The sequence below is a fragment of the Halyomorpha halys genome, unplaced genomic scaffold (assembly GCF_000696795.3).
Source record: "Halyomorpha halys isolate HHAL.00 unplaced genomic scaffold, Hhal_1.1 Scaffold51.1, whole genome shotgun sequence".
In the NCBI taxonomy this organism is placed as follows: domain Eukaryota; kingdom Metazoa; phylum Arthropoda; class Insecta; order Hemiptera; family Pentatomidae; genus Halyomorpha; species Halyomorpha halys.
The window spans coordinates 2229257-2251806 of record NW_027108122.1 but is presented as its reverse complement, the minus strand read 5'-3'; the positions used below and the strand labels follow the sequence as shown (position 1 = coordinate 2251806).

The 22550-nt window shown below is 28.3% G+C and overlaps 2 protein-coding genes across 2 annotated transcripts in view; one reads left to right on the top strand and one right to left on the bottom strand.

Annotated features, from left to right (window-relative positions):
• Positions 1-5280, top strand: part of LOC106690499 (Odorant-binding protein 59a) — a 22045-nt gene extending 16765 nt beyond the window's left edge. The window contains exons 4-8 of the mRNA XM_014435938.3: positions 1860-2068; positions 3041-3076; positions 3149-3275; positions 3428-3495; positions 4849-5280. Coding sequence (XP_014291424.1) covers positions 1860-2068; positions 3041-3076; positions 3149-3275; positions 3428-3495; positions 4849-5169 — 761 coding nt within the window. The 3' untranslated portion in view covers positions 5170-5280. The remainder of the gene's footprint in view (positions 1-1859; positions 2069-3040; positions 3077-3148; positions 3276-3427; positions 3496-4848) is intronic.
• A 356-nt stretch (positions 5281-5636) lies between these two features.
• On the bottom strand, positions 5637-18354 carry Dera (deoxyribose-phosphate aldolase). Its single transcript, XM_014437048.2, has 7 exons — positions 18201-18354; positions 14468-14658; positions 12945-13113; positions 12712-12860; positions 11671-11812; positions 8675-8760; positions 5637-6768 (listed from the first exon to the last, which is right to left on the bottom strand). Exons 1-7 carry the CDS (start codon positions 18214-18216, stop codon positions 6562-6564), a joined length of 960 nt encoding a protein of 319 aa, XP_014292534.1. The 5' UTR covers positions 18217-18354; the 3' UTR covers positions 5637-6561.
• Positions 18355-22550: the final 4196 nt, after the last annotated feature.

Here is a 22550-nt window from a genome sequence, read left to right as displayed (position 1 = left end):
AATTTTAATTAATAAAAATAAGTAAGTAAATTTACAAATAAAGACAACTAATATTTATACAATTTATAAAATATAAAGGAAGAAGGTCCGGGTGCAGTCAAAGAAAAACTCAAACTATTAATTACGAGCTCATAATAAATAGTTTAATTACTATATGAGTTTTACTTTGATCGCACACGGATCATCTTCCTTTTTATTATTACACACGGTAAATCATCTATCAATCTATTAAATAAATAATAGTAATAGCTACATACAGAGTTCATAGCATTGGTCTGTACTTCAGTCTTCAAGATGGATTTCCTAAGTTGTAAGCCACTGCACTTTTAACTGCTGATAACTGGGTAATTGGCTATTTCTTAAAACCAAATAGCATCAAATGCGATTATTAGGACTGTTTGGATTTTTTTTTTGTTTCATCAGGATGCTGCACCTCCGACTTTACAACCTTATAAAGCATAGGGTTCACTAAGAGATGAATTGAGATGGATGACAAAACTTTGACTCAACTGCATTAGATATTTTAATTTTCTCAGCTATTGAGGATTTGAACTTTTCACTAGCTGGTTACACATATCAACATATGATAACAAAACTTTTCTTTTCTATTCATTTATAACATTAATAAAATCCCAGTTTCTTGACAATAAATTTATTTTTTCATAATGATTTGTTAATAGTTCACCATGGATTATAAATGAGGAGAAGATGATTGGGGACGTGGTCTGCGACTAACACAAATAAATTTTTACTTATTAGTGTTCTTTACTGATCTCACTCCAGTCATCTCATAAATTTAATGTTATTGGTTTTAAATATTGATATGTGCTAATATAACATTAAATAGTGCTTATAAGACCTACATATTAAAACTATATGTCTCTTGTTGCGAATTATAGCCAAACCTATTAATATTATCATAACCATTTTAATGGGGTCACAAATGTTGCTCAGGAAGAAAAAAAAAATTGTAGTTAATTTGCAGCCTTTTGAAATTTCCCCCCTTTCCTCTCTTCTCCTCGTTTCGGTCTTGATGAGGAATGAGTAGCAGTAGTTCAGTAATGTTTTAGTATTGTGTTCATCAAAGACATATCAGACTACTTGATGGAAACCTTTTACCAAAAGTTTAGGATAGTTTATGTTCTGTTTGATGTTGGATTCAATTCTATACCATGAACGTGAGCACAAGAATAGAAAAGAAAAAGTGTCTTTATTTAGATGTTCCATATTATATTACACAAATACACAATGCTGTAAAATAACACTAGCCAAGGAGATTTTCTATGGCTTATGGATCCTTGATCGTACTGGTTTTATAAATGAATAACGATATTAAAAATTGTCTATAGTTAAAAGAACATCACATATAAAAATAACTAATTCCAGCATTTGTCATTTAAAACATAAACTTTGTTTAAATTTTTCTAACCATTTGTAAGGCCTTTTGAGGATTTTTCAAAATAGGTTTACATTTTTCTCCTGTTTGACCAGTACAGTGCTGGAGATTTTTTACTAAATAACTTTGTGCAAATAAATTAAATTTATTTATTTAATATTTAAATTAAAATTAATAAAATAAATTTTTAAAAATATTTTAATTTTACCACAATTTTTGCAGTTTGAAGTAGGTTCTTAAATTTCCCAAAATGGATATTCAATTTTTTGGAGGAGGGAGATAAGGGAAGGGATACCTTTCAAATTTATATGACCATCAATTAAGTTTATAGTGAAAAAATTATACTATAATGTACACTAATGATTACTTAGGATTGCTATTAAACTTGAAAACTCTTTTTGAATATATTTAATTGAGCCATATTTGAATTTTAAATAATAATTATGATAATTTATCTTCACAGATAATTACGGTAAAGATGAAGAGGAATATGATTATAATGAATATGACAATGATAACTCGAACAATAGGGATAAAAATACACAAAGAAGGACATATTCACAAAGTACACAAAAGCCTCAGGGTAGCCAGTATCAAGGCTCAAAACAGACAGGAGCCAGAAGGAACCAAGGGTCGAGGAACATTGGCTCTCCGTTGGAATCAATAGAACCAGTTAAGATTTAATAAATTTTTATACTTTATTAAACATTTATATGGAACTAATTGATCTTTTATATGATAAAACTATTGTTCAAAAATAAACATACAATACAATATATTTTTAGAAGAACCAGTCAAAACTATTATCAATTTGCTTAATCAATTTTTTGCTACTTAATATGAGTCAAACTGTTTAGATGTTTGATTTTCTATTATTGTTTATTGATTTAAAGTCTAGATACATTACAAAATTACTCCTTTCTATTATAGTCCTGTGTTATGGTACCTTCTTCTATATTCTTTTAATAGTCAACAAATTTTTTAGGTTTCCATTTTAACAATTCTATTCTGTCAACTCCCTAGATTTTTATCAAATACAAAACTTTTTTTTTTTGTTCTTATAAGTTTTCCAATTAATCTCATTCAGCAAATAACTTTACTTACTGAAAACAGAACACTTATAGTTTATACATAGATTTTTTTATAACAATTTTATGTTCACATCTTCATCAATATTTTTTCAAAATTTCATAAATACATAACTGAGCCTCAGCAAGTGTGAACAATTAAGCTTAATAAAGGCTCTCAAAGACTGATTTAATCTTTATCTGATAATCATTCAGATTCTCTTTTGAGGAACAATCCAATTAAAATGTTCATTCCAAAAGTATTTCCCAAAGTATTATCTATTCTTGAGTCAAAATGTGGAATTTTCATTTGACATTTAATAGCACTTTCTTAGAACTATTTGAGAAACACAGTGAGAAGGTAACTTATAAATCATTTCTCAAAGGCAGCTATATTTGTACCCCCTTGTTTAATTTCTATCTTTCTTCATTTCTTTTATCATTTATTAGAAGTATTAAATAAATCAAAAACAATTTGTTTTCTTTAACGTTGTTGTTACTGATATGTTATATAATTATAAGATGCTATATACATCATAGTTAATACATCCCTAATGAATTAATATTTATTTTACAGTGCATCATACACTGCATATTTAAGCAGAAAAAAATGGTTAGTAATTATTTTGCCAATATATAAATCATATTTAAAATGTTAATTATGTAATCATATTATAATCAACAGCTTAATCAAAATAACAAAATTGACAAATCAAACACAATGCACATCTTGACACAGAAAATAAGGGATTCTGAACTAAAAGAGTTTGTGGAAGATTCAATAAATGAATGTTTTGACAAAATGGATAATGGTAAGGGACACTTATATATAATTATTTAGAGTATTACCCGTTTACCAATAATTATATGTTATTAATTGGAAAATAGATTATTAAATATTTTACTTAATGACACTGTTAGGCTTTATCTATTCCATACAATGAAATTCATCGTGTTATTTTAGAAAAAAGTGAAGGAAAATGCGAAGATTCAAAAAAATTTGCCTTGTGCCTTGAAGAGAAAGGAAAAAATGTAAGTTGAAAACTAATAATTATTAGCGAATAAATAACTAGATATATCTTAACAATGAACTTAATTAAAAGAAAAATTAAACTTTGAAATATATGTGTGATAAATAGAAACCTGTTTTGTGTGTAATTGTATCTTTTGTTACCAAGCTTCAAACTAAGCCAAACATATACAGAAATTTGAATCATTAAAATGACATTCTATTGACACTAGCAAAATCCCTCTGTAACAACAGGACTGTTAATAAATCTCTATTTCATTTTCATGTAAATGTACACTTTATTCTGTTGCCTAACTTGTTTTAAACCTATTATCTTTCTGATTTGGATCTATGGAACAATATGTTGAAATTTAATATTGCATGTTCTGCTCTTTTTGGAGTAAATTACACAATTATAATTTTTGTTACATAAATCAGACTATATCCATTTTAATAGCATAAAACTGAATGCTTAAACAAATTTCCCATATTATACACATGTAGGTATGCATCCAAATATTTATATATTTTATTATATTCTTTTGGAGTTTGGAGAGTTTAGAAGCGGGAAGTTGTAGTTCAGTTTGGAAAAATATGAGATATTTGGAAAGTAAAAGCACAATATCAACAACAGTTAATATTCAAGCTTTATCTGGTATAGTTTTGAGATATTTTTCCTGAAGTCTCAACCTTGCAAAGCATTGTTCTTTAGCTAAAATTAATTTCTAAAATACAAGCAAATACAAGTGAAGAATATTCTTGGAATTTTACACATTTTTGGTTTTTATTGCATGATTTTAGGTTTATTAATGCATATTTTTCGATTCTTTACTGTGCAAAAATCCGTTTTCTAATGATCATATAGAATGAAATAATAATTTAGAATTTAAAATTTGAAAATAGTTAAATTGATAGCTCAGTCATTCTTTACGATATTGACTGAGAAGTCAAAGGATATTATATTCAAATAGTAACAGGTATTCAAAATATATTCAAACCTGGAATATATTAGGGATAGTCACAGTTCCTCCAGGATCGTCATGACCGTGGAAAAGGAAAGAAAAACTATGTTTTTAGTAGTGAGAAGGGTACATTTTGAATGAACATACCCAATATTCAAATTTGTATCCAACTTATATTGAAATCATCCCAAAACAACCATTTACAACCAAGTTGCGGGTAGCCTACCAATGAGCTATGAAAAGCAGGAATGCAACACAGCTTAGCAGTATTTCCCTCCCAGATTATCTGTGCTTTCATGCTTCAATAGAAAAATCAACACATATAAATGACAATTACGGTTTTCATGCCAATCAGAAACATAAATATTAGTAATATTTAATAGATTATTTAACATTATGTTGTTTTTTTTCTAGAATTGTGAAGACTGGGACACGAACAGTAATCATACAGCAGATAACACTAATACTTTTTCTAACTTCAATTATAATGGGCCAGATGAATCACAATCGAAAAGAGGAGAAAGAGGGAATAACAGGCATCAATATGAGACTAACAATAACAGCAAAGACAAAATGAGTGGTTGCTTTGTCAGAAATGAAAGAGATGAAAGAGAAGGGTCTAAAATGAAACATGAGAGTTCAAATGATAAATCAAGCAATAATCGAAAGAGCAGTGATTCGGATCATAATGAACAAAAAATAAAATTTTCAGATTACTTTCAAACAAGAGGATAAAATTTTTATCAAACAATAACTTTAAGATATAATCATTTAAAATTATATTAACCCTTTTATTCAACAATATAATTATAAAAATAAATTTGTATTTTTATTCTTTTATGAGTATTTATGTGTTTGTATGGATATATAATATATGATGTTCACATGTTCACCACTATATACCATGAGGACGATACTGAAAAATTAGAGACAAAGTCAACATAAAATACAATAATTGGATATTGTTAGTACTTACCTACATTTTGTCCAAGTGTCTAGAACTGACAAACCAAGATTTTAACATTATTGTCGCCCAAAGAAGCTGCAATACTTTCTCTTTTATCTTCATTTCTTGTTTTTCTATAAAGGCCTGTAAAAGTGAGCCAAAACATAGGTAAAATACACAGCTACTTTGTGTTTTATTTATATCATCTCCTTTCCCTCATGACAATTACATAAATAAATAAAATAAAAACCTCGTATGGAAAAGGAACAATCATTTTATTGGTACATAAAAGGATGTTTACATTAAATTAATATACATTTTTCAATTCTAACAACTTTTAAAGATTTAAAGTAACAAACAGCCAAAAAAAAAAAAAAAAAAAAAAAACTTAGCAAAAGGATAAGTTTAAATACAAATTATTAGAAGGATTAAGGAAATTTTTAAAAACACAAAATGTTATCTCAAAAAATTAAGTACTTGTAATTAGCATGATTAGGTGATGAATGTTTCTCATTGACCAGTTAGAAATTGAATTTTAGGATTAAGTCAGCCTCAAATCTCCTTTCTAGATATGAGATGGATCGGTTTCATAAATACTTGGTTGCAAATGAGTTTTATATAAATGATTCTCATTGGCTAATTAATAATTTTAAACCAGGTAAATCAGATCCCAATAACCAAACTATAAAGGGTTAGAGCACTTTTGAACAAAATAGCCAATTTAGATGAAACAGAATAGTTCTTTTTGGCTAACCTTTTATTTATATTAACAGTTACTATATGGATAATGTCTGAATCAAACATTTTATCTCTAGAAAACTGTTCCTTTTTTCCTTAAAAAAAAAATTAATTGTTATTTTTTACCTCTTGTATCATATTGTATAATATTATATTTGAATTGAATTTAGCAATAGTATCTATTAAAAATTTCTGCTGTATTATTATTGTAATTATGTATTATCACATAAACATTCTTCATTAATGGGTTGAATAATTGGAAGACATGAGTTGTAACTATTTTAAAGCTAATTTTAAGCCACTATAATGAATGTTAATAATTGAATTAACCATTCTTTGGCAGTATTTCAAAATATTTATCTGTGAATATAACCTTAATCTATTCTTATGTATTATCAATTGACAAAAATAGTTTCGACTAGAATACCAAGTCCAAACATCAATTATATCTGCTTAAAAAATGTAGATGGTGCTGATACGCCATTCGCTAAGCGATACAGTCTTCTTTCAAGATCCTGCAACAAACCAGAAGCCCCAATTCTAAAGAGCTGAGGATCTAACCATTCCTTACCCAGCTCCTTCTTAACAAGCTCAAGCCATGGAAATGCATCGCTCCAAGTCCTTACCCCTCCAGCCGGTTTCAAACCAACCTTTGAACCAAAATACTACTTTATCCTCCAAACAGTGTAATCTCACTATTCAAAAACTATAAAAAATGTAAAAATAATAATAAAGGTTTTTTATCTAAGTGCCGATCAAATGCCTAACAATCAATAAAGACCATAATTTCGAGGATTTTCATAATTTTCAAAACTTCAAAAAATGTTTTTAAAAATTAATATTTCAACCTAAAAATGTTTTTTTGCATCTGGGTTTTAAATCTTCCTACGTGTAATAAATATTGAAAACCATGCTTTTCCAAATTGGTCTAATAAATGATTAGTTCAAAGAAAATTACCAAACTTATACATCACTCACTGAATTTCAATAACTAAAAAAATATAAATTTTACAACATTTATAGTAATAGACTTCATTAAACAAATGGTGTTATAATAATAACACCATTTGCCACTTAATTATTTTATGAAATAGGACACTTATATTGTTTTAGACGTCTGACATTTCAAAAACGTCTTTTAAGCAACAAATGTTTCATTGCAGATATTTTATGTACTTCAATAGATAGGCGCTTTAATAGATATCAAATAGTGAATTATTTACAACCAATGTACATTTTAATGACTCTTTGAAGTATGAAATCAATAAATTGAAAATAATATTGTTTAAATCTATTGTTTTCTGTTTTGATGTTGTAACTAAAACTGAAATTTCATTTTTTACAACACTGTCAAAAGTTTAACCAATGTTTTATTATTTCTTTATAAGTTTATCTGTTAATAAATAAAAACATAGTGAACATAGGAACTACTTAGTTCCAAAAAATTTAATCATAATTTTGATTTTAAATAATCAGCATCTCAGCTAAAGTAATTCAAAACTTTCAGCCACAATGTTTTAGCAATAAGGTCCATTTAGTCATGACAACATTGAATTTAATGAGCAATATTGTTCCACAAATTACAGGATCATGTATATGAATCTGAAAAATATAAAACAAGCTTCCTGGTCTAAACTGGAATCTAATAAAATGGAGTTTTGTAGGAGGTCTATATAGAAGTTTAAACAAATAAAGAAGGATAAGACAAAACAGTAATTAAAATTATTTGAGAATAAAGTTTTTGGTTTTATAAAATTAAAGTCGGGTGTCAAGATATCTTGTCTTGGTTATCTATGGTCAGCTAATTGACAGAAAGAATATAGAAACTGTAAAGATTGATTAAAATCATCAAACATTTCATAGTGTATGGTCTTAATAAACCAGATTTCTGAGAAAGGAAGTTGTAGAAGAAAATAATCATGAAAGAATAATTCCAAGAGATAAATCTCAATTGCTGAATATTTAATAATATATTAAAATTAAAATATACCTCAGAAGATTAATGGTTCACTGAATGTAATTGATCATAGGAGAATGGCCTGGGTGGCAGCAAAAAAAGTACCAAAGTAGCAGAAAAAACTAGTAATAACCAATGTTTTTTAGTATTTTTGAACCTTTCTGTCCTATGGACTACTTTCCCACTAAAAATTATATCTTCTAATTCATCAACAATATTTACAATAATAAAGTCAATTTTTTATATTCAATATGTTCCATTAATTCTTTGTAAATTCACTAGTGCAACAGTAATTATTAGCCAGCTAATAAATCATCAGATTTTTAGCTACATTTAAATTTCCTTGTTTTAAAAATTGTTAACTAGTTTATGATTAATTTAAAAAAAAGAACTTAAATATTCTGGCAAGCAAACAAAAAAAAAAAAGAATTATAATACCACATGTCTTTTAATGAAATGAATGAATTAAGAATATTAACATGTTTTAACTTTTCTGTGACATCAGTTTGTTTCCATACATTTACCCTTCAATATAATCCATAAGTTTTAAACTATTTTCTAAAAAAGAATGAGAGAAATATATAAAATTAGTAGCTTACCTTAGTATTAGTCTTCCTATAGAAGTCTCTTATTGCGCGGCACATAACAAGTCCAGCTGGCAGGTTAGCGTTAATAACCTCTTTACCTAAATCAGAGAAATGTTTTCTATAAGATGCCCTATAAAAATAGTTATGAATTAAAAGGTCTGCAGTAAGATAATGACAAACCACATGATGAATATTGTTTTATATAGTGTCAGACAAACGGACACAATAAACACCTTAAGAGGAACAACAAAGGATCATTCTGCAAAAAAATCTATTTGTTTTCAAAATTGTGGTTAGCCATGTTTTTAAATTAGATTTAGTTATCAGGATACAACAAAAGGTTTATTCAATGTTATTTTGAGTTCTATTCTGATAAAGTATTGATAAAAGCTAATAATGTGGTTCAGTTTGTTTGAAAATACGATTGTCATACATGTTTATAGACATTAAAAAGAGATGATGGTATAAAAAATTGATGAGTGTAATTTGGAAATGCACAAAGTATAAAGAAAAACATAATTTTTTACAACCTCGAGGTTAAGAACTTCTAATTTTCTTCTAGGGGTAGAAGAGTATATGTATATGAAGGAAAACTGGCTATACCCTTTGAAATTATCAGTTTTCTTTAATAAGGAGTAAATTAAGAATTACAATTTTTTCAGTACAAGACAGCATCAGTCCCACTGAGACGATTCCTCAAAGTTTTGTCTAGGATTAGCAACACAAAACTGCACCACTCAAATCATAATATGTTTATTGTTGTTCATTGAACGTTTTAAGATGTTTCCACATTAAATACTTTAATTGAGTATTCAAAATAAGAAAAAAATAAAACCTTAATGTATACAGTGAAAAGATTCCAGAGTTTAAGAACCAAGACCCTTTCATTTAGAGCTCTACAATAGAAGGTAATGGGAACAGGGCTTAGAAACTTTTTGAAAGGACTAGAGTCACCTTACAGTCAATGAAACATTTCTGACCTTATTGCCTGTAGAATGGGACTTATCCCCTGCCTTAGCATTATCACCCTGTCTCTTTATAGTTTTCTAGTATTTCCTATTTAGAAGGAGTTGAGCACAGTAAAAGAGGCATCATTTTTACTTCTTACACCCTCCAACCTAATTTTTGTGACATTAACTAGTAGAACTATAAAGAAAATAGTTTCTAAGATCGGTACAACAATCAAGACATTAGACTGGAAATTAACGTATTGGAGTTTTATTATATTTTTATTTACACCCTACCTTGCCTTTTGGCTTCACAGATTGTGGTATATTAAACAAATGGATATTCTAGACCAATGGAAATATCCCAGAGCTAAATTTATTATGACTCTTTACAATAACATTAAGGTTGTTAATAAATTTTCAGAACTCTTCAATTAAATATTCAACTATTCACTTTAAGCCCTAAAAGAAATACTGAGTTCTGAAGGTTGAACATTATTTTAACTATATTTTTGCAACATCATTAATCAACGTAATGGAGTGTGTATTTATATATATATAGATAGATAGAAATTATATATATAGATACACATTTACTCTATGTATCTTTAGTAAGGTATCTTTAGTATAAAATAAAATCACTGATTCGACACCTGCATATGTTACAGCTCGATTAATGTTAAGAAAAAATAATGTTACAAACAGAAAAAATTATCTATTTAATAACTAAGGAGTACAAGTAATAAAAGAAGTATCTCTAGAATATCATTTTACTCAGAATGAGCACATGCACCTAAAATTGTAGCAACTATCAGCATCAGTTTGTGAACCTACTATTTTTGAAGTGGTGGAATAAAGTAAAGACTCGAGAAATTAGGGCTGATTGTAGCAGAGGGAGTTAAGGCATCCACCTTGGCTGCCTCATTACTGCAGCAGTGCCAGTCTTGGGAGTTGACTTTTATTTTGTGGCAGCCCCATAAAATGAAAACTTGATCCCCAACATGGTTAGAATAGGTTGGTTACCTATACAATCATCCTGTATGTCAGAAATGACAAGAAAGCGGGGGTCATAAAAAAAATATTCAACGTATTAAACTTATTATTATTTCATAAGAAATATGTGTAGTTAATTTTAACTACTTTAAGCTACTGCTGAATAATATCTGTTAATTAAGGAAAAACTTTATAATTAATTACAAACTAGAAATAAATATGGTTCGCTTCAAGGTAGAATATAGATTTTTTAATCTACTAATAGGTTATTAAAAATAAGCATTAAATATTGTTAACACCATGTATATTAATTAAAATGTAAATGGTTTGTAAATAGGCAATAAATAGATTTAATTACATTATTTAATATATATTTTGGTAGGAAGTTCGCTTTGTTTAAATGAAGAGAATTATAGGTGTGTGTGTGGTGGTTGAGATACACGCCAGTGGGATTATTTACTACAACAATACAAGTTCAGTAGCCTATGTACAGTCGCCCTATCGACTTGGTGTAGGACAGTAGCCCACTTGCTTTACTCCAGTCACCAGACCTTGCTGCGTGATCATCAGAGTGCCAGTTCGCTGTGTGGGCCAACCTACGTTTATTAAAAACAGAACGACATCTCCGACCTTTTCAGAACGGACCTCCAGACATCCGACCCATCACAGTTCATCCATTGTAATTAGCAATTTTGTTTTTTTTTATTTGTAATTTTTCTTAAAAGGAAGAATTTTTTTTTTTTTATTTTAATTTTGTTCTATATTTTTGGAAGGTTTCTTTTTTAATTAATTTATTTATTTTGTTCGTATTTATTTAACAAATAAATGTTTTGATCCGAGCCAGCGTTTCTTTTGTTTTTTTTTAGTTAAGCTTTCCTACAAAGATACAGAGTTAATTTGAGGTGGCTTAACAAATATACTGGAAAATATTACTGAATATAAATAAGAAAAGATGTACGGAACACCAATTTATTAAAATCTGATAGAGAGCTACGGTTCATTAAGAAATTAAGAGCTGTAATATAAGATTATAGATACGTGCAACAATATATGCTACAGTAAACGAACCTGTTGATGTCTTGATGAAGTCAGCTCCAGCCATCATACACGCCATTGAGGCTTTATAAATATTATCAGGTGAACCACATTCTCCTACTGCCAGTATTGCTTTCAAATGTGCATCACCACAAGCCTCTTTCATTTTATGAACCTAAAAATTTTTTATAAAGATAACGTTATGATAATGTAATATAATAATAATACAAAAGTAACAGAAAATGAATACAGTAGAACCTAGCTAATCCAACCCTCTAGGTAATATGGCTCTCGTGATTCCAATGTCTGGAACACCTAACCAGCGAGTTTTGGTCAGAATTCATACTTTTCCAAAACATCAATTCAATTGAACACCTCTTTTATCAAATGGTTTAAAATGATATCAGTAAAAGAAATCTTTAAAAAATCTAGCAATTAGTGCGCATCAGCAAAGGAAGCTTTTAGGTTTGTTTAAATTTGTTGAAGAATTAACAGCTGATGAAACATTGATTAATAAAAGATGGCCAAATAAATCACCAAGAGCCAAGGAATTTGGATTACATAAAAAAAATAAATAAAAAAAAGGATAAATAACCAATAAATTTTTCCTTCCTTTAAATGTTGTATTCACAGATTTTAGGAACTATAAATATGTAAATAAACTGCTTAATACGACAAATTATTACATATTGTATTTATTTTATCTTTTTAAGTAATTATATAAACTTTTTGTATGTAAAATACATACTTTACTATAAATAATAGTGGAGACACACAAAAAAAAAAATAGTTTGAATACTTAAAGCAGGTAATTTTATTTTTCTCTAGTTAATCCGATCTGCTGACCATAATTTTTTTTAAATTGATTTTTCGATACTAAGTTGTTATTTTTGTTTAGGGAACATTTTTTGAAAATGATATTTTTAAAGAAACATTATCTCTTACAACTGGTCGCACCCAAGTCTCACAAATCGGATTAGTAAGGTTTTATTTCATTACCAAAGCAGGTTCAATTTATTGTTTTACTAATATAATTTTTTCCCCTGTTAACATTAATATAAAGAAGCTGATTACCTCTTGATGAAGTTCACTCCATCTTCCAGACAAAACAAGGCTCCTATCAATAACAATGTCTACTTCTGAAGCACCATTTTCGACACAAAATGAAACTTCATCTACCCTGGTTGTAAGAGGATACTGACCGCTAGGAAAACCAGTAGCCACTAGAGATTAAATAAGTATTGATAATACATTACAACATAAAAATTTTAAAAAATTCTATATATTACTTAAAAGATATGACCTACCAGACGCAACTGGTAAAGGTGAGTCGAGTAGTTTTAGCTGCTTTACAGCATCTGCAACTCTGGAGGGATAAACGCACACTGCAGCAACAGAAATTTTCTTAAGGAATTCAAATTCCTCCCTATTTTCAGCAAATGAGCACAAGATTGGCTTACTTATGGGATGTACTGCCTAAAACAGATAATGAAAATTTTAAAGAATTTTCTCATCAAAAACCTGATTACCTTTAGATAAATTTCACTCCATCTTATAGAAAAAACAAAACTCTTAACTATAGTGTTCAAACATATTTTCAATACAAAATGAAACTTGATCAACGAAAATCAGCACAAGACAAAGATAGTACGGAGATATATGTTTTTTAAAAATCTAATTCAAATCTGTAGATTTAAGACAAAGAGGACTAGTGAAGTATAAATTGAAATATATTTTAATTATTCAGTTACATCAAAACAGGCAAGTGCATAAAATGTAAATCATTTTAAATACATCATTGTCCATTGTAATAATGTAAATCAAGGTGATTCTATGTTATTCAATTACAGTTAGAGAGGAAGATTTGAATAAAATTCCATCACAATTAGGTAAAACATAGGAAATGGCCATGTTTCAATATCTACTAAATTCAAATGATTAAAGAATGGTTGCTGTATTCTATATCAGTGGTTCCCAATTGGGATTCTGCAGCACAAATGGGTTCCATGAGCCTCCTAAAGGAGTACCCTGAAATAATTTAGGAATGGGTCATTCCGCAGCAACTCTACAGTTTTGAACCTTACCATCTTTGATTTTCTTCAGATTTTGCACAGGTGTTATTATGTAGATATCCTAGTCTTTCATAGCTTTTGCTGAAAACACAATTCACTTTATTTCCATCAAATGATAATGCTATTTTCCTGCTTCTGACAAAAGAGTTCGGTCATTTTTCTACTTCTACCAAAAGAGTTCTGCTGCCAAAATTCAATTTTCTTTTAAAAATATAATCTTTTTTACAGTACTTTGTAATGTTATAATTATTTGTTTGAACACTAAAACCACTAAATTTAATTTTATATTATTATATAATAAAAGAATATTCTTATTTTTCCATCATTTTAAATACTTATTAAGAAGAAAAGTCCCATGAAATAATCAAAACTCAAAAAAATCTTGAAGAACATTCCTTCTATAAATCATTGTAATTTTATAAAATATTAATTTTATAATACCTTTACTGTGTAAGGGCAGATAATACTACTTTAGAGTCTAAAAATTAAATAAGTAATTTATTTACAATAAATATTTAAGATTGATGCAGCTATTCAAAACAATTTGTAGTACAGAATCAGCTGCCACTTTTAGTATATTAAAGCAGTTAACTTTTGAGCAAAAATAAACATGTGAATTGTTCCATAACTAATGGGATTATGACCTTACGATCTTAGCACTTCCACTCCAAAAGTCCGCCACCACAGCCCATAGACTGAATAATAATAGGACTTATTATAGAAAATAAGTTCATTACTATAATTAAATTGGTACTTACTTTCATACAAAGTCTGGAAACATTGGAAAAAGTATCATCACTGGCCAAAGTTGTTAGATCAATACATGAAACTGTCTTCAATAGCCAAGCTGCTTCATAGTTTTTGTGAAGAACAGGAAGACAAAGGGAGCTAACGCTTTTATGTAGTGATGGTTCATTTACATGAACATTTCCATTACAAAATGTTGGATCTGAAAATTAAAGAAAAACATAAATAATCAGTAATAAACATTCTATTTTTAAATTAAATAAATATTTAATTGTTATTAAATAAAGATCATATTAATCGGCATAAAATAGATTTAAATGACTCACACAAGTAGAAATTTAGTAAATATTTTTTTAGTCATGACAAAAAAAATCTGGAAGTATGTATTAAGATCTGGTTATGTATGAAATAGTTGAATCTATAAACAGATACCTAAGCGCTGGTCAGTGTGAAAATGAAAAAATAGAATAAAGCTATAAACAATATGCATTAAATAGTTCCACAATATTTTTTTAAATTATTTTGATCGGGAACTTGGTCATCTTCAGTAATTATAACTCTTCTCATTGTATGCTATGATATTAATGTTTTTTGTTCTTTTAATGTCGAATAATAAAATAAAATAATATTTATTTCAAAAATAAACTAATCAGACAAAAACAAAATCTGGAATTAAATAAATTGAATTCTATATCTTAAAATCTAAAATTATAATTCGTTTAAAATCTTAAATATTCATAACTGTACTCAAATATGTATTTATCGGATATTTCCCAGCCTTATTAGAAATAGGTAGAAGAAATCTTAAAAATAATCGTTTATCAGATATTTAATAAGTATATTAAAATATTTACTTTATTTTATCAATTAATTTATCTGTCCCACATGATTAATCAATATAACCTCTAAATAGATCTAAATTATCAGTTAAAATGCCTGTAAATTTTACTAACTTGAACAATTTTTTTATCAACTTTTGAGTTAATTCTATTCGAGTTCATTCAATAAGCCATAACAGGTTTGAATAAAAATAAGTTTTAAAAATATTTTACTGAGAACATTATCAAAATAAACATTTATGAGAAAATTAATCATAATTCATTAAAAATTAACAATTTAAATGACTAAAAATCAACGTTAATTTAATTTTTTTTTTAATAAAAAGTAAAACAAACTGTGCACCTATTAAAATGTAAAACTATTAAAATCTATAAAAAATTTCTAAACACGACTAGTAGAAATATTATAATAAAATCAAATACTATTTTCCAATTAAAAGAAAAATAGTGGTTATAATAGTCAGACTATTATATATCTAATTATACCAATATTATCATTATAGCAAACCAATTAAATAATTGTTATATCTTTTAAGGTAAGAGAGAAAAGAACAAGTATTTTAATGTACATTAGTAGATAAAGCAAACTACTTAACATTATTTATAATTTACCTCAAGATAGATACTAATACACTGAAAATAAATTTAAGTGTGATTAGAAACAACCCAATTTTGAGAAAAAACGACAATCCAGGAACGGAAAAGACAATAGGTCACTGTCACTAAAGGGTCTATGCTTAGAAAGTATTTCCCCACTGACAGTCAGTCAACTTGCTGCTCAGTGGGTTTAATCCGATTATTGGATCTTCTTATTCAATGGAGGCTTTAGTACTCAGTTGCATAGTCTAGAAAAGGATGTCGATCCCTTGCTCCAGTAGCAGCATTACGGAAATTGAGAAATATGCGATCACAACCTGTACTGTCTTTGAAAGCCCAGGGGCCAAGCTGAAGAGGAGTACTAGCCACTATAGTATGATGAAAAAGACTTTCCCCTTCTTGCGACAGTACAAATATTGCAACTTCATAAAGAAGGCAGCAGCCTGTTTTCGGGGAGCCAAAAACCAACAGTGGATACAAATGAAGACAAAGAAATGATGACTTTTAACATGAAATAATTGATTTTATTATCTTCTACAATAAATTGATCCCTGATAGGGATACATGGAAGGTTGGGAAGAACATAAAATAAAAAAATAAACTACACACACATATTGAATAAAAACATAAATTCCATAAGTATTATAAAAATAAAATAAAGTATCAATATTTGCTGAGCCCAATAAATCTTTTTTCTTTATAGCTGGCAAAAAAATAATCCAATAAAAAGTAAAGTAGTAAAAGAAAATAATACAGCTTAATAGTTTTAAGCTGTAGATGTAACACTTTCCATTGATTATATATTATTATTTAACACTAATAATAAACTGGGCATTCCAAACACACTTTAAGTCTAATTAGAAAATTTAGTTTTAGAAAATCTATATTTGAAACATGCCAGTATATATAGGAATTGTGCTAGTTTAAGGGATATTTTAAATTACTCCATAAGCCAAAAGTTATATTTAACTCTATTTTAATAAATATTATCTTAACACAGGTTATGATAAAATTAATTGTTTAATTGTGAATTTAGAAAAAATAAATAAAATATTAATAATGTACTAAATAAGAATATAAATTTTAGTAACAATAAATTATTTGATTAATTTATTTCACTGTATTATTATGTCAAATAATTTTAAGAGCAAGGAAGGTGTGGATTTAAAAAAAAAAATTAAATATCGCTGTTTTGCTTTTATAATGGTAAATCTGACCGAAGACTGGGTTTACATTAAGACAATCCTACTAACTTTGGTTATGGTCCATAGGACGTTAACAGTAAAGAAAGTAATTCTATAGACTGGAATTACTTTCTTATACTTTGGATTAAACCCAATATTCAGAAAAATATCAAAAACATTTTTTTTGTCAGATATACCACTAATAAAGCAAAGCAGCAATATAATCAATAAAGGTAAGAATAGCTAAGTTGTCTAGGTACAATTTTCATGATTTTTTCTTCAATATTATATTTATATGTAGGAGACAATTAATTTATCATAAATAAAACAGCTTGAAACAGCATTCCAACAATAGTTGTTCATTTATCAGTATTTAAATTAGCTAATTAAGTTTGAAAGGTTCACAAAAAATGCTTATTTTTTAAAATGGTACAATAAATACTAGTTTTTATGAACAACACTTCCTATAGAAGTTCCATCCAAATGATTTAAATAAAATGTTATCCAATATTCATACACTTTCTAAATATCCACAATTTTAACCCACCAAAGACAATTTATAAATCTATAAACCTGTCTAATAAATTCAACTATCTTCAGTACACAGTTTAATTTAATGTTTTTATTTTTTTAGAAATATAAACACAAACTGTCCTAAAATGGACCTAATCAATACAATTTAAAAAAATACATATATATATATATATAAGACCAAATAGTGGAAATAAACGAGTTAGTGGAAATAAAGGATTACGGAAAGTATTTCTGGTTATAAAAACCACATTAATCGAAATAATTAAATCACAGCAAGTAAAATTTATGGGGGAGGGTTTACAAACAAATAGAACATTCCAGATATTAGCATAGAATTACAAAACAATGATTACTCATTATAAAGTAAATATAAGTATCATGTTAAAGATTAAAAGTTTTTATGAAATATTTTACTTTCCTATCAGATATCAATCAAAAAATCAATAAATAGAACAGTAGATTAATAAAACAGCTACAATGTTAAAATAAATATTTAAAGGAAAATAGGAATATTAAACTAATTAAGGGTTAAAATGTTTAAAACTTAATAATATTTTGACAAGGAAAATTTCTTTACAAATTGTAATTACCAAATTCCAAATACATTACGACAATATTCCCTATTAAGCGAGTGAAAACAAGATAAACTACTCCAACAAATCAAAATTTATTTATATTCTATTCAAAATTTTTAAGATAAGTATTTCTCATATGCCAAAGAGCAAATACTCTAAAACCCCCAACGAAACTCTAGTAAACATACAGTCCAGCGGGAATTAGCGCTATCGTTGGCATTTTGTACAACTTGAATGCATCTGAAATCTTATTTTATTTTTTATATATATAAATTCATTGAATATATAAGTATTTACATAATAAATAAGGCCTTCATAATTTTAATTGAATCTGTGTATGTATCTGTATTTCATTAGTTAAAATGAAATTATTTTTTTAATTGTCTACATTTTTTTTAATTTTTAATTTTTAAAAAGTAAATGGTTCCAATAAACGTTTATACATTTTATAGGGTACAATTTCTTCTGATTACGTAATCAAAAAACTTTATTAGCTAGGTACACATTGCAAACATGAAGCCATCTCAGAAAATTGTAGAATTTACTAGAACTTGTATACTCACATTGTGTCCTATTCTAGCTACTGAATGATAATTCTAAAATATAAATTTTTAAAAACCTGAGACTAACCAGAAGGTTCTTTGGAATGAAATAAAATTACAAAAATATCACAACTACCAAACTGGTATCTTAACTTCTTATCCTAAGGAGTCTAGCGCTCTTTCATGTCTACCAATATAGTTCGTGTTGTTTCATTTAATTTTTTTTTTTTTTTTGGAGTAAGTCTTAAACCTTTAATTTACTACTTATCTGACAAGGTGGTGTTCACTGCATTATGTTAATCAAGAAATTTTAAAGTTACTACAGTTAACGGTGTCCTTGTGTGAACGGTGTGAACTTGTTAAATATCATGAGATAATAAAATGGAGCCCCTCTCCCTTACACGCTTGGTTAAAACTTTAAATTTTGAATGAAACATAAAGTTTTATCTCTAATAATGGTATCATAGGATTCAGGAATAATTATCAGCAAAGTTAATTCAATATAAGGAATATCATTCTTGGAAAAATGATTATTTTTTGCAAGGTTTTTTTAAGCATAATGGCCTTGACTTGATAATGCTAACTAGTAAATTGAAAAGGTCATGCAATCAAAAATTTTAAAATTAGAAATGTTTTACCTTGATTTATTTGGAGACATTTTTTTTTCCACCACTAACCATTGTTCATAACTTCTCTGCATCTTATCCAATTTTTACGTTGATACAACCGTTGGAAATTTAAATTTAATGCCCTTGTAAACACGAAATATTGGTTTTAAATAAACACAAGTTTAATTATCACAAAAGAAAAACTTTTTAAACGTTATATTTTATATCTCCGGTTCAAATCTGTTTAACTAGATCTGGTTTGTGCCCTTCGGTGCAGTGTATAGAGCCCTACACAATTTTTTTTACTATATATTTTTATTATATAATGTTATTTACTTAACTTAATAGATATAATAAGATATCAATGAAATCACTAATCCAATGTGTAAATAACTATATCAATTTATATCAAACTTTTAATTGTATTCAATTTATCTATCTACTAAATCTAATCTATTAAATTAATTAATTAATCTATCTACTAAATCTAGTAATGGCGAAGCATTGCCGAATCTGCTAGTTATTTGTATTCTAACGATATATCTATAAATCGTTCTGATACTTTTTGCGTTTTATTTAATTTATTTTAGCAAATTAGAGAAGTGTTCATGTGCTATTGTGACTTATTTTAACAAAAGCCTGGTACCACTTCCTCGCTCTCTCACTTTCACAAGGGCATTGGTGGATCCAGGATCTCGAACTGAATCATTATCCTGAGTTTCATAGTTCGAATCTTTAACAAAATCAAATTAAAAAGCAGGTTCTTGTAACTTTCTGTAATAAAATTACTCAGCCCTCATCAGCTCATCATACCCAAAAACTTGAAAATAAATATTTATGAGAGAATTAGACCTCTCAACTTCTTTCGATACATAACTTATCAATGCCTAGTCTCTTTATCTCCTATTCCGAAACTAATCGTTTTTACTAGAAAAAGAAACCTCTCATCTCTCACGCTTTTCCATGATTTGCATATTGTTCATCGTGGGCGACATATTTCATAGTCACTTGACATATTTAAAGTGTTAATTAAAATTTTGGCGGGCAGAATGTTGTGACCAACAAAATATATACAGTAGATGACTCAGGTACATTATTCATGTGATTACACAGCACTCAACGGGCACCAGCCGTGCTACCTCATCAAAATCTGGCCAGGCTTCGTGCAGTCCTCTACTCAGCTCGCAAAGTTTCATGGCGACTGGGATCTTCAGTATTATTATCCATCTTTATTGTATTCAAGAGCAAATTGTTTCAATCTTTTCTAGCTACAAAAGCTTTTTATTCAGCCAAAGGGGCCTTTTCTCTTGCACCAGTTTGAATTTAATTTTTCGTCGTTAGCTCCGAAGACTTTACGACTTTTTTATCTTACAGTGAATAGCGATTCCCAGGTCTGCCTAAATAATTCATTTGTTCAAAATAAAAGATAGTTCTTCATAAAATCACTGAGAGTGCTGTAGAAACATTTGAATATACAAAAACACTTGCTGCTGTTCTAACAGCACGAAAGCCGCATGGGGTCACAGATAGAACGTCAATTTTTTAACTAGGAAATCCAACCACGATTTCTTCATCACCCATCCCCGTCCCTTCCTTCCAGGATATTTCGGTATTTTGAACAAATACTATCACATAACATATGTTGCCTGACAAAAGATGAGTTGGTCTTAGAACCTAAGGCACTTCCTAGAAGTTATGAACAGTAACACACGTTTTGGTACAACCAACTATCTAAATACTAAGATAAGAATGGGAGTTCATGTTTTTGGAGGGGCAAGGAACTAATGCACTCCTTGCTGCACCCAAAAAACGTTTGATACTTCAAACTTCATCAAGCCTGGACCTCAAATGATTTTAATTATATAAATATAAATACGTTAAAAAAATAAATAAATAAAAAAAGCCATAGGGATGGAATAACACAAATTCAACACTTGAATTATCTACCAAAAACTATATTCCTGTAACCTTAAACAGGTCAGAACCCATTATTACAATTGAATTCCAGTTCATAAATAAAGCATATGTACAAATTACTGCTTTGATTAAATATAGATACATTTTATATTGTTTACCAAACTTCCGTTCATCTCCCCTGCCATTTGGCTAACTGGGCATGGTTCCTAAAAAACAATATTTAAGAAAAGTGGGTTATCGGCCCATTGGTCCCAATTCATTGGGAGAGCCAACCTGCTTACGTCCCTTGGGTTGTCAGGCTCTCCTCATCAGAACACCAAACCCACTGGAGAGGTTTTTCCTACATGCAATGCTGTGAGCCACCTTCCAACCAATGCCTTTACCCCTCTAGTGAGCTTACCATTGGGAGGTTTCACAACTTAGTAGAGAAGAGAACTCTGAATGGTGTTGGCCTTTGGCAGGTGTCTTTACAAACTCTTATAAGGCCTGTACTGATTTATGGAATGAAATGCTGGGTATTTTATAGAACTCTAGAACTGTAAAATTAATAAATCAGGTAGTACTCATATCAGAACTTGGATCTGGACTTTTTACTAACATAAAAGTCAATAAACACACATATTGATAATAAAATATATTTTAATAAGAATATTTTAATCTAATTATATCACAATTGCTGATTTCCAAATGAACTATATACATATTGGAAAGTTGAAAAAATTAAGAGTTAGAAGATATAATCACTGACACAATGGATTGCAATGCTGCAGTAGTAGGGGAATTGTCATCAGACAGTTTCCAATCTCTGAATAGTGGATCAATTGGAATGGACCCTAAAAATGGAACATGAGCATGTTTGGAAAGTAGTTTTCCCCCTCCTTTAGAGAAAATATTTGTGCATTCCTGAAACAATAAATACAAAGATTATATTTTTTTGTTAAATATATATTACTTGAAGTTAGTTCATAATCATATAAATGAGAAAAAAATAAGGGAAACAAAAATAATAATTGTCTTATAATTTTTTAAAAATAATTATGTTGTTATTACACAACTCCAAATGCAGTTTTCAGTCCCTAATGAGCAATTAATATCTAATTGTTCAATCCTTAACCAATTCAGGTATGATGATGATTGAAAATGGTACTAATACAGACAGGAGAAGTACAAACAACTTCAAAAGTTTTTTTTTTCCCCTTTTCGGCCAAGACTCCCATTGGAGTCCTATACTGTCTAAACATACCATATTTCGACGCATAATTCATCAGGGTTAAAATGTGAATAAAAAATTAAGTTAA